Genomic DNA, 14,163 nt, shown 5'->3' on the forward strand with positions numbered 1-14,163 from the left:
TAATAATTTTATTATGGCATAACATTGCTAGGTATTAAGTGAAATTATAAGAAAGTAGCAGTTATTAGAAGAGCCATGGTGGTGCAGTAATTTGAATGCAGTATTGCAGACATTATAAACTACCCAATGAGTGCTATAAAGCACTATGGCATGGTATATAAGTGCTATTGCTATTAAAAGTATTCACTCTATGGATATTAGAAAATGGTAATTTTTTTGTTTTATTTTTCTCTTTCAAGGATGACTTTACATAATCTGTGATAAAAGATATGCATTTTTATTCCAGATATGAATGTCATTGAAGGAACTAGTTAAAAAAAATATGCTAGTTATATCATTACTTGGTGTTTGACTGTTTTAAATGGTCACTTTTCCTGTGCAACCTGATGGATTTTTCTTAGAGGACCTGCATCTCTAAAGCCATGTATCTGCCAATGTTCTGTTTCACTATTGTTAAGTGAAATAATATTTGCTTTTTAAATAAAAATAGGACTACAGCCTTAAGCACATTGATATGGGAATATGTTCAATGAATTCTACAATTCTAAATACAGTAAATGATAGGGAAGCTGGTTCCTATCATCTATAAAGAAATGAGGGGTTTGGCATTTCATAAGGCAATTTCTTGCTGAGGAATTAAATTAAACCACTGACATAATTTGTAAAAATAGGAGGATGTGGACATATTACAACTGGTTGCAATGACATTCAAGGATGGACATTCCATACACATAATATATCTAGTTTTTATGAACACTTCAAAAAAATATGAGCTGCAAGATTTGTAGACACCACTTGGAAACAAAACAGCTACCACAGAAGAATAAGGAAGTACAGTTGCCTGTTCAGATTCAAAGAATCAAGTGCTAACTGGCCATATTGGGCTCTGATAGTAAATTGGGTTTTCTTTTACTTTACTAGATATTTTCAGCCGATATTTCAAAAAAAAAATGAGGCACAGTGATTGAGCAAAAAGACAACCATAGTGTCCTCCTAATAAGAATTATATGCCACCAGGTTAGGATCAGAAATATTATAAGTCAAAATGCAGTGTTAACAGTTTACTTGTTTTTAAAAAACAGATCTTATATGGTTTGACTTATAGATATCAAACTAGTCCTTTAAGAAGTTCCTTAAGATATAGTTACTATCCCAAGATCACTCAGTAAGGTTTATGGATTTAAGCTTGCATCACCTAGCCCTAGAAAATCACATGCTGATCTTAGCCAAAAACACACTATTCTTGTTTTTAAAGTGTAATCATATTATTGTGATCATTACTTGACTAAACAAATGCCTAACTGGAAGTGGGAGGAAGAGAATAGGGTATTTTAATTTGAAAAGTTACAAGCAGGATCATATTGGCAAATACACCACATTCACATTGTCAGAACTGAACCTAGAAAAAAGACTCACCTCACATACCATTTCTTTGCAACTCATACTGCTTATGCCAAAGTTTATTTTGAAAATGAAAATATTGATTTTAATGACGTGTATAACTTCCTGAGGCAGCTTTAGTTAATCCACACAGACATATTATTTATATTGTACAGGAATAAACCATTTCTAATGTGGGGGTTTCAGTTTCTCATTCATCTTCAGAAGCAATCCTATGCATGTAAGTAATTTTCCTTTGATTCAGCACACAGATAGTGGTACAATTTCATTTCTTTTATTATTCAAATCTTGGAACAAATTTCAGTTCACTCTTTACATTCTGGATTTCTGAGAGATTAACTGCTGGGCCTGGTAGCTTCTTGGCTCCTGGGAGAGTCTTTTTCTTTTCTTCTTCAGTTGGAGTTGGAAGACTCTATATAAAAATAATAAACTTTATTCTTCAATTGATTGTAACAAGAAATCAGGAAATAGATAACATTACATAGTTAAGGTTAGAATATAAGAATATATTTAACAACACTAAGACAGGACATAAAGCGAGATTTGGACATAACATGAAACAGGGTCAGAATATAAGACCTCCTGGGGGACCCATCTATCCCTTCTATTTTGTTATACATTTACTGAGTCTTGAACCGGAAACTTGAACTCTGGAAATACAAATGTCAGACCACAACATCTGTTCTAAGGAGGCCAAGTCAGAGGTCTCGCCTACGAGTCAGAAAATAGCTTAACCACAAAAGCCAGTATGTATTCAGTGCTTCCTGCTTCCTACTGCAGCCTAGACATGAAGGGAAAATACGGTAGAATTCGCTTCCTTGCTTAGAATTAAGGAATTTAGCCAATAAGAACGCTTTAAAATATTTCCGTGCTTTTGATGCTTTGAATACAATATAAACATATGTGTTTGGATTAGAACGCTGTTCAGATGTTAGAAAATTGTTATCTCTATCTGAACCATTTGGCCAAATGAAGCTATTTCTTGATCTCACAGTCCAAATCTCCTGATATTCTGCAACAGAATACTAGCATAAAGTAAATTGTTCATATTATCAAAATTGGAATTCTCTTCTTTACAGAACAGGTAACAATTTGATATCATCCTGATGATTTGGACTACAATTCTCATAGTTGCTTTCATTGGCTATGTTGCTGGTGGGAAGGCTAGGGGGTTATATTCAAAATACCTGTCACATGCCTATTTCTGTTTAGTAGCAACCAGGTAATTTTTGAGAGCTTCAACAAATAATTCATTATGGTATCTGCCATTCACACATGGACTTCCAAGGGGAATAGCAAAGAGGTCAAAGGACAATGCATTCATGGACTTCCGGTGGCACTATAGGCATTGAAGGACGCTCCTTTGGGAACACCAGCCCCCTGATCACGTTAAGCTACTAGAACAGCAATAAATCAGCTGTCTAGAGGCTTGAAAACTCTTCCCTTGGGAAAAGAGGGGGAGGTGAGCAACCGGGCAAGGGTAGAGCTCCTCTAGATCCCCAGGAACAATTCTGAGGCTCGAAGGGTGAGAGCTCCCCAGCAGCCCGACATTGCTCCGCTTCCAGAGACGCTTCTGCTGCAGCAGAAACAAAACACCACGACCATCCCTGCAATCAACGTTTTAATCTACATTTGAATAAGAAGCAGGCAGAGCAAAGACAGGAGTGATTACAATTACAAGTACAAACTTTAACTCATACAGTATTACCTCCTTCTGTGAAGATTAAGGGGAACAAAAGGGAAGATGGTGCCTGAACATCAAAGGGTGTGGTGAAAGTGAAACTTTAAAAGGAAAGTATTTGTTAAGTGCTTGTTAACATTGTTAAAAGAACCAAGAGTTCAAGATTAAAAAAAATAGCATTGGTTTACCAACAAGCTATAAGATTTAACAAATCTGGGGATTAGGTGGACTTTTTGGACTCAATAATTTGGCTGCTGAAAAGTGTGATTTGAATATTTGGAAATGGCTTCAAAGCAAACTAAGTTAAGTTCTTCTAAGAGCACTGGAAGTTCCCCAGCCCAGACACACAAATTGCAGTCTTTATTACCCCCAGCGGATACACAAATATTGACACTTGAAGCTCTCCAAGGTGCTTTAAAGGAACAAGCCTCTGTTTTGGAAGGAAAAATTACAACTGCTTTTAAAGATGTGTCTGACGAAATGTCTGAAATTAAGGATTTAATCCAAACTTGCAATCAACAAATAAGAGAGGACATAGTGGATGCATTTAAGGGTTTGCTTGGTTATGTAACATCACTGGAGGATAGGGTGGAAGAAATTAATTAGTCTAATGTGAATTTGGAGAACAAAGTTGATGAGGCTCAAAGCAAGATCGAAAAGTCAGAGGCAGAAGTTACAATGATACAATATAGAGCCATGGAATTTGCTTTGAGAATAAGAGGCCTGAAAGAAAATAACCAAGAAAACTTCAAAGAGATTTTTGCAGAAGCCTTTGCTCAACTAATTGGGGAACCCAAGGCAGAATATGATTGGCAGATTGACAAAATTTACCATGTTAATTCATGGATTGCCAGACAGAGACAACTACCAAGAGATATTGTAATCTATTTTGTCACCAGGAAAACAAGGAATGGAATATTACAAGCGACTTATAAAAACAAATTACAGGTCGCAGGTCAGGAGGTGGTAGTATTGAAGGAAATTCCCCCTAAAATGTTGAGATCCAAAAAGGACTATGCATTCCTAGTGGGTGAACTTAGAAACTGCCAGATATGCTCAACCTGATTTTTGTCTCTGGGCAGTGGATGAATGATCTAGATTTAGGGGATATTTCTATCCAACCCTTGTCATGGTCGGATCATTTCCTCATCAGGCTTGACTTCCATACTGCTACTCCTCACCACAGGAAGGCAGAACTGACTAGATGGTTCTGCCCCAGGCGCCTGATGGACCCTGAAAGGTTCCTGATGGAGCTTGGGACTTTTCCTGAATCCCTTGCTCACAACTCGACCAAAGCCCTAGTGGAAGGCTAGAGAGTGGTTGGAGGGCCAGCCGGTCCGAATCTGATCGAACACTAGTAAGAATTCATATTAAATCCTACTTAGTGGCGATAAAAGCGGCAAAACTGCAACATTTTTCTGCTCTTATCGCGTCCGCAGATAACTGCCCATCCGCCCTGTTTAAGGTGATCCACTCCTTACTTAACCAAGGAGCTGGGAAAGACCCCTTGAAGGATAGGGCTGAAGAATTTGTTCAGTATCTGCAGAATAAAATCGCTCAGATCCGGACAGCCTTGGACTCTGACTGGGTAGATTCTGGCGAGTTGATGGGGATGAATCCTGTGGAGACCATCTGGGATGAGTTTGATCCTGTGACCCCCGAGGGCATGGACAGGATTATGGGGAGACTCAGTGCTGCCACTTGTGTGCTGGATCTGTGTCCCTCTTGGTTAGTCTCTGCTTCCTGGGAGGTGACACGAGAATGGCTCCAGGCGATTATCAACGCTTTGTTGAGAGAGGGGTTCTTTACCACCGCCTTGAAGGAGGCAGTGGTGAGGCCCCTCGTTAAGAAGCCTTCCATGGACCCAGCTTCTTTAGCCAACTATCGTCCAGTCTCCAACCTTCGCTTTGTAGCGAAGGTTGTTGAGAGTGCGGTAGCACGTCAGCTTCCCCAGTCCCTGGATGAAGCTGTCTACCTGGATCCGTTTCAGTTGGGTTTCAGGCCCGGATACAGCACAGAGACAGCAATAGTCGCGTTGGTCGATGATCTCTGGCGGGCCCGGGACAGTGGCTGCTCCTCTGTCCTGGTCCTATTAATACCTCTCAGTGGCTTTCGATACCATCGACCATGGTATCCTACTGTGACAACTCAGGGGGTTGGGAGTGGGGGGCACAATTTTACGGTGGTTCTCCTACCTGTCGGATTGGTTGCAGTTTGTGTTGACTGGAGGGCAGGGATCGACCCCAAGGTGCGTCACTTGTGGGGTGCCCCAGGGGTCAGTTCTCTCACCCCTCCTGTTCAACATATATATGAAACTACTGGGTGAGATCATCCATGGTTTTGGGGTATGGTATCATCAATATGCTGATGATACCCAACTTTTCATCTCTACCCCAAACCACCCAAACGATGCCCTCAACGTGATGTCCCGATGCCTGGAGGCTGTGCAGATCTGGATGGGGAGGAACAGGCTCAAGCTCAATCCCTGCAAGACGGAGTGGCTGTGGTTTCCATCATCCCGATTTCTGCATCTTGTTCCATCTTTGATGATAGGGGGAGAAATTTTAGCCCCTTCAGAGAGGGCCTGCAATCTGGGAGTCCTCCTGGATACGTGGCTTAGATTAGAAGAACACCTGATGGCAGTGACCAGGGGGGCCTTTTACCAGGTTCGCCTGGCATGTCAGTTGCGCCCCTTCCTGGATCGGGATGCTCTGTGCACAGTCACTCATGCCCTCATCCTTTCTCACCTAGACTATGTAATGCTCTCTATATGGGGCTGCCCTTGAAGAGCACCCGGAGGCTTCAACTGGTCCAGAATGCGGCTGCGTGGGTTATCATGTTACACCCCTTTTAGGTGGCCTGCACTGGTTGCCAGTTGTCTTCCGGGTGCAATTCAAGGTACTAATTATGACCTTTAAAGCGCTCCATGGCTTAGGCCCAGGGTACCTGCGAGACCACCAACTGCCACCAGTAGCCTCCCACCGTCCAGTGCGATCCCACAGAGTTGGCCTCCTCAGGGTGCTGTCAGCCAGGCAGTGTCAGCTAGCAACCCCCAGGGGGAGGGCCTTCTCTGTGGGAGTGCCTTGCCTCTGGAATGAGCTGCCCCCAGAGCTTCGTATAATCCCCGACCTCCGGTCCTTCCGACGTGCCCTAAAAAGTTGGCTTTCCCAGCAAGCCAGCCTGGTCTGAACAAAACAAAACAAATCATTGATCATTGTTAATTTTAATTCATTTTTTTTAAAAAAATGTTATTGTCAATTCTAATTGGGTTTGTTTGGGATATTCTATTTAATTCTTTTTAACTTTTGTATTATGTGTTTCTTTTAATGTTGTATGCTGCCCTGAGTCCTTGGGAGAAGAGCGGCATATAAATCTAATAAACCAAACCAAACCAGATACAGCATAGATGGGAGGTTCCAGCCGGATTGGTGGTGAATTATTTAGGAGAAAGATATCGTCTTAATTCGGTTTGGAAAGCAAGAGATTTTTATAGTAATGTACTAAAGGCTGGATACCCACCATCTCCAGGATCCAGAAGAAGAAAAGAAGCAGGGGATGCTAGACAGGAAGATATCCAGGTACAAGTGGGTGCTGCTCAAGCCCTGGAATTACTTGAGGAGACAGAAGGAGTTATGGTAAAGAACAAGAATTAAAGATGCAACAAGCTCAGACAACAATCCAAGAAACCACAAACATAAATACAGAAGCTGTGGGGGGAGCCAGACCGAAGAAGAAATTCCAGCAAGATTTCCAGGTGGCTCTTAAAAAGCTTCAGGGGGCTGAGATGACAATTAAATTTTTAACCTGGAACGTTAATGGCTTAAATTCACCACAAAAAAGGAAAAAAATATTTCACCATTTGAAACAATTCAAAAATGATGTAATTTCTTTGCAAGAAACACATATTAGAACAAATGACCAGAAATATTTGATGAATGCAAGATTGGGAATACATTTTGTGGCATCTGCTCCAGAGAAGAAAAATGGTTTAGTTATATATTTAAGGAAAGACTTAAAGGCTGAATTAATTGAAGCAGATCCTCAAGGAAGATATATTGCAATTGAATTATTAATAGAAGGAAAGAAAATACTTTTAACAGGAGTATATGCTCCCAATCAACAACAAGAAAATTTTTACAAGTTGCTTCATACTAAACTAATACAATGGGATTATAGATCATGTATATTATTGGGTGATTGGAACGGAGTATTGGATACTATGAAAGATAAGAAGGGACTTTTGCAAAATACTCAAACATGAGAAAGATTACCTAAATCTTTCTTCAATATGATGGATGATATGGAACTGAGGGATATTTGGCGAGAATGGAATGTTAAAGAACAAGACTTTACATTTTTTTTCCTATAGGCACCAATCCTTCTCTAGAATTGACTTTATATTAATTGCGAATGATTTTCTTTCCAGGTTGAAGAAGACAAAGATGTGCCCAAGAACTCTAACAGATCATAACCCGGTTTGGATAGAACTGGAATATGGAGAGGGATCTAGGAGGTCTTGGAGGTTAAATGAAAATTTATTTAGATATGAGGGAAATGTCATAGAATGCAAAAAACTACTGAAAGAATATTTTAACATGCATAAGGGAACATCCATGGAAATGGTTTGGGATGCAAGTAAAGCATATGAGAGGTATTTTAATAAACTTGAATAACCTATATAGACGTAGACAGGGGGAAAACAAAGGGAATTAGAAGAGGAGATAAAAAAGAAAGAGCAGGTGCTAATAACTAATCCAGATGATAAGAAGATAAAAGAAGCAATTAGTTTACTGCAAGGGCAATTTAACATGTTGATGTCAGATCAAGTAGCAACTAACTTGCTATACGCTAAACACAATACTTTTTGCAATGCAAATAAACCAGGCAGATGGTTAGCATATATGTTAAGGAAAAAACAAAGTCTCGTACGATAGAGAAAATAGAGTACAAAGGTAAAGAAGTCTATCAACAGGATATGATTAAAAAGGCCTTTTTAGAATTTTATACGAGACTGTACGCTGGTGGTAAAATACAAGGTTTAGATATAGATAGATATTTGGAGAATGAGAATATCCCCATAATTACAGATGAGCAAAGGGAAAGATTGAATCAACTGATAACCACGGAGGAAATTCTCCTTGTAATTAAGCAGTTAAAAGTTGGTAAGGCCCCTGGCACAGATGGATTGACAGCAGTTTATTATAAAAATTTACAACTAGAAATGGTAGAACCTCTTAAGGAACTATTTAATAAAATACAATTGGAAGGAAGGGTACCACCATCTTGGAAAACAGCATTGATTTCCCTGATTCCGAAAGAAGATCAAGATCACACTCAGCCAAAAAACTATAGGCCTCTATCACTACTTAATACAGATTATAAATTTTTTGCTAAAATACTAGCAAATAGGTTGATGTCAATTATACAACAAATGATTCACAATGATCAACCTGGTTTTATACATGGGAGACAAATGAAAAGTAATGTAAGACAAATTGTTAATTTATTGAAGTATTTGGGGAAGAATAACCAAGTCCCCGCAGTGCTTATATTCTTGGATGCGGAAAAAGCATTTGATTGAGTGAATTGGCAATTTCTAATGAAAATAACACAAAAGATGCAGTTTGGAAAGTATTTTACACAATTTATCAATGCAATTTACCAGAAACAAACAGCACAAATTATAGTTAATGGTAGTCTAACGGAATCTTTTAAAATCGAAAAAGGAACAAGACAGGGGTGTCCCCTGTCTCCATTATTGTTTATTTTAACTTTGGAATTATTGCTGAATAGAATACGTGATTCAGATGATGTATGAATACAGAGTACGAACATTTTCAGATGACTTGGTTGTAACTTTAACCCAACGGGGGAAATCAGCTATAGGTTTAATGAACATAATTAATCAATATGGCCAAGTATCTGGGTTTAAAATAAATCTAGGGAAAACAAAGATGACAGTTAAAAATATGACTACAGATCAAAAGGAAGAATTAGAAAGAGTAACAGGATGTGAGATAGTAAAAAAGGTTGAATATTTAGGAGTTTATATTACAACCTCAAATGGGAAATTATATAAGTATAATTATGAATCATTATGGCACAAAATACAGACAGAGATGAATAAATGGAAAAAATTACAATTGTCTTTGCTGGGAAGGATAGCAGCAGTAAAAATGAACGTTTTGCCTAAGTTTCTATTTCTTTTTCAAATGATACCAATACTCAAAAAAGATGCAAATTTGGAAGAATGGCAGAAATGTATTAATAGCTTTGTTTGGGCAGGGAAGAAACCGAAAATAAAACTTAAAATAATGCAAGATATACGTGAAAGAGGAGGTTTGAAAATGCCCAACTTAAAATTATACTATGAAGCAGTAGTTTTATCAACAATTAGTGATTGGATTAACCTAACAGAGGACAGAATATTGAATATTGAGGGATATGATCTGGTATATGATTGGCATGCTTATTTAATATATGATAAGAAGGTGGACAAGATCTTTAAAAGCCACATATTTTAAGGAATGCTTTATTGCGTGTCTGGAAAAAATATCAATATAAGTTAAATGATAAGATACTTATGTGGGTAGTACCCAGATGATAGAGAATATAAGTATAGAACAAAAACAGGATGTAATGACATATAAAGAGTTTCTTAACATAGAAAGAGGTGTACTACAGTTAAAACCTTTGAATGTATTAAGAGAGGAAAGGGTAACTCAAACCTGGTTTCAGTATGGACAGTTACAGGCTAGATGGAAAAAAGACCAGAAAATTGGTATCATACAAAATGAGGATAATTTGGTAAAACAAATTAGGGACCAGAGTCAAATGCATATAAAAAGGTTGTATAATATACTGATAGAAATAGATTCTGAAACAGAGTTAGTTAAAGATTGCATGAAAAAATGGGCACAAAACCAATAATGATGGAAACATGGGAAAAGATTTGGGTAAGAAATGTAAAATTTACGCAAGCTCAAAACTTGAGAGAATTTTTATAAGATGTTTTATAGATGGCATTTAGATCCCAAAACGTTAGCTTGTATGTATCCAAATTTACAATCCAAATGTTGGAGATGTGATTGTCTTGACGCTATGTATTATCATGTATGGTGGACTTGTAAAAAAGGTAAAGCATTTTGAATAAAAATATGGTGGATTATTCAAAATATTCTTAAAAAGAGGATAAAGTTCACTCCCCAGCTGTTCTTGCTAGGTATAATTACAGATTGTACAGTTATAGAGACTAATTTGATTTTGAACTTAACAACGGCAGCAAGATTGTTGGTGGCGCAGAACTGGAAGAAGGAAGAATTGCCTACTATTCAAGAATGGACGTTAAAATTAGTAAATTTAGCGGACATGGCCAAAATCTCAGCATATTTGAAGGACTATTCAGATGAGAAATACAAACTAGAATGGAGAAATGGATTGACTACATTCAAAATAAATATCGGACTAAGAAATTTCAATTAGCTTATGAATGATCAAGGAATGTTATAATTTATCTAAAGTTAGCTTAATAAAAGTGGAGTTAAAGTACAAGAGGAGGTAGGATGCTATAGTTAGTTAGCTTATGTTAGTGTATGATTGGTAAATGTTTATACCCTAATTTTGCTCTGGGAGGTTGGGGGGAGGGAGGGTTGGAGAGGATAGGGTTGGGGTGGAGGGAGGGGGAAGGGGAAATATTTGCAAAATCTATTAAAACTCTTTAATAAAAATAAAAAAGGACAATGCATTCATAATGACATAATCAGTTGACTGCCATGACTTACATCTTGCCCAAATACATCAGTGTGGCATTGATGTAATTATGTTGCATGTGTCATCATTTTGGCATTACCACAGTTTGCTTGGGGGCTTAATGTGTTCTGTACTCACATTTGGCTATTCAGAATTTAGGGGTACTCAAGTTTGAAAGTGTGCACCTAGTCATGTGCCATAGCTATACCACTGATGGGTGGAATTCATCTGAATGAGAATTATCCCTCATTTCTACATGATGTGATATTATTGACAAGTTCAACTCTTGTTCAAGGTTCTTTTCTACAATTGTATATTTAACAAGTAATTTGGGGAAAAAATCTTTAGTTCTCAAGTTAACCCCACTTTCCATCTGCTATGAACTAAAATTGTCTGCCTTTTTTCAGGATTACATGAAAAATGTTGAAAATGCTTTTAAAAAATCAACTAGTTAAAGATTAATGTCAGGGCACTTAGTACATAAGGTGAATTGACTAAATGATAGCATATCTTTATTTACCGTATTTTCCGGTGTATAAGCCGCACCTTTTTCCTCAAAAAAGAGGCTGAAAATCTGGGTGCGTCTTATACATTGAATACAGCATTTTTTGCCTCCTGAAGCTCCGCCCCTTCACCAAAATGGCCATGCACAGCCTTATGGAGGCTTTCAGAGAGCTCCTGGGGGATGGAGAGGGCAGAAATGAGCAAAAAAGGGGGCATTGTTTGCGCAATTTTGCCCCCCCCCCCAGCCCCCAGCAGCACTCTATAAGCCTCCATAAGGCTATGCATGTAATTTTGTGGTGAAAAACAGGCCCGTTTTTTGTCCCCCACACCTCCCCTGGAGCACTCTGCAAGCCCGCCCCCAAGGCTATTCATGCCTTTTTTTAAAAAACGGACCCGTTTTCACGAAAAACGGGCCATTTCTGGGAGGTTTGCAGAGTGCAAAAACTTTTTTTCCTTTCAGAAAGCTCTTTAGTTAAAGTGATTGATGAGAATTACATTGATCAAGTGCTGTGCCAGCAGAAACAGTCTTAGATGCTGCAGATTGTCAGTGATTTCCTTCTCCAGCACATGGATAAATACACCTCGAAACATCTACCTACCTACTTACCTACTCTCTCTCTCTCTTCCTACCTACCTACTGTATTTCTCTCTCTCTCTCTCTCTCTCTCTCCCTCTTTCCCTCCCTCCCTCCACCTACCTACCTACCTACCTACCTACCTACCTACCTACCTACCTACCTACTGTCTCTCTCTCTCTCCCTTCCTACTGTATTTCTCTCTCTCTCTATCCCTCTATCTACCTACCTACCTACCCTCTCTCTCCCTACCTACCTACTGTATTTTTTTCTGTCTCTCTCCCTCCCTCCCTCTCCCTCTCCCTCTCCCTCTATCTACCTACCTACTTTTTTAAAAAAATGCCTCTTCAAAATCTTGGTTCCCACTGGGTCAGGGAATAATGAAGGCATGGAAAATTCTATACTGAAAGCTCATTCCATTTTGAAATCATAAATAAGAAGTATGTGGGTTTTTGTTATGACTGTGCTATTATCTAAAAAGATTTAACTCCAGAAGTTTCATTTAAAATCACAATTTTCTTTCAACGACTCATGTGTTGAAAGTCCAAATCCAGGAGCACTGATTCTTTTGCACATTATGATCTGCTGGCCACAGGGGGGGTAATAGGATGTAAATAAAAAGTTCATAATGTACTCACTAGATCCCTTCTTTGTTGCACTGCCTGTTCTTTATCTAAGGGGTTGCTAATATGAAGGCACTGTCTTTGCCTTTCACTCATCCTTGTTCACATTAGATTCCCCTTCTCAGGAATGCTGACATGCATCTGAAATTAGAATTTGGTTTGATGTGTCAAAAGTCAATTATATGTCTTTTGATAGTAAATTAGTTTATTTGACAATCTCTAACTGAACAGACTGTATTTTTATCAGAAATATTCACACCTCCTACATTTTCTTGCTTTGTGCCCTTTCACTCAGTTTCCATCTATACCCAAAGATCCATCCCAAATTTCAGCCAACTGAAATCTTTATTCAAGAACTTTCATCTATATACTATGCCTTGGAGTTTTCACTCTAGCCCTAATTCTAAAATGTAGTCCCTTCCCCAATTTTGATTTTAAAACCTCAGTGTAGATCTCCCATGGCTTCAAAATCAGCTTTGCACCAATGCAATCCCACATCATCATATGTTTTTATTTCTGAATCAGCTATGATACAGCCAACGTTTAGTTAGTTTCTGTCTGTGCTTCTCTATCTCTCTCAAAGACATAAATGTGTGCGCATGCACACACCCACACAGAAATTTTCTATTTGCAGTGCCAAAGCTCTGCAGAATTTTTGGGAGGGATACTTTTTCCATCAGAAGGAATCATCTCATCCTGTTTACCAGTTTCTGGGTTTAAGCCAGCCTCCCTTTCTACCACAAAAGTACATTTGCTGTACTGCCTTGGCATAAACAGCAACACTGTTTTCAGAAATCATGAGGCAAATGACACAATGTGAAATAGAGATGTGTATGGGATACAGGGCATTAACTAAGAGTCTTTATTTGTCCTTTTGGATAACTCAAAGGAAGAACTGATAAGGTGCTGTGCTGTTCTCAGCATTTCGAGGTCAACAGTGTTTCACTAGATGATCCTTGATTATTATAAGAAACAAATCTGTATCAACCATATCTACATTGAAGCACTATTTTAGACCTCTTTGCTAAGCCAGCAATTCTGGTGTAAACTCCAATTTTTCTATACAGCTGGCATCCTGAGAATATATTGGCACAGTGCATAACCTAATGTTTTTGGAATATGGGCAATTGTTGCTGGCTTTTAAGGTAGTCTCCAGATTAGAGGTCCTCTCTATAAAAATTAGGCAAGCATGTTGAAGGGAAAAAACTGGACGATGGTTCTGTTTGTAACATCCTGGTCAAAATATGCCAAAAATAACTGGTAGCATCCTAACCATTATCAGCAATGGTGCATATGGCATACATATGACTACTGTGCTTCCCCAAAAATATGACCTACCCCAAAAACAAAACCTAGCCCGATTTTCACACCTGTGCCTAATATAAGTTATAGCCCAAAATAAGCCCTAATTAAGACCCCCCACCATCTGGTTGTATGAGGTAGGGGAAGGCGCAGGCTTAAAAAACAAGTGAGGTAGGCCCGGTGGTGGTGGATCTGCCCCACATGTACCACACCTGCTTACCTTAGGACCACTGCAGCCAGGCCTCCCACACCCTGACAACTGTCATGCCACTGCATGATTTCTGCAGCTGCTTATGGCCACTCACAGCCAAACACCACATGGTGCATCA

At 38.8% G+C, this 14,163-nt stretch overlaps 2 protein-coding genes across 2 annotated transcripts in view; one reads left to right on the forward strand and one right to left on the reverse strand.

The window, feature by feature from the left end:
• Positions 1-1,442: 1,442 nt before the first annotated feature.
• SMPX (small muscle protein X-linked) overlaps positions 1,443-14,163 on the reverse strand; it is a 53,853-nt gene continuing 41,132 nt past the window's right edge. The window contains exon 4 of the mRNA XM_087726478.1: positions 1,443-1,813. Coding sequence (XP_087582604.1) covers positions 1,679-1,813 — 135 coding nt within the window. The 3' untranslated portion in view covers positions 1,443-1,678. The remainder of the gene's footprint in view (positions 1,814-14,163) is intronic.
• Positions 3,146-7,553, forward strand: LOC148043333 (uncharacterized). Its single transcript, XM_087726728.1, has 4 exons — positions 3,146-3,166; positions 3,689-4,125; positions 6,471-6,717; positions 7,509-7,553. The coding sequence occupies exons 1-4, from the start codon at positions 3,146-3,148 to the stop codon at positions 7,551-7,553; spliced, it is 750 nt and encodes a 249-aa protein (XP_087582854.1).

The sequence above is a fragment of the Thamnophis sirtalis genome, unplaced genomic scaffold (genome assembly GCF_051295495.1).
Source record: "Thamnophis sirtalis isolate CommonGarterSnake01/CBP01778 unplaced genomic scaffold, rThaSir2_p1.2 scaffold_12, whole genome shotgun sequence".
Taxonomy (NCBI): Eukaryota; Metazoa; Chordata; class Lepidosauria; order Squamata; family Natricidae; genus Thamnophis; species Thamnophis sirtalis.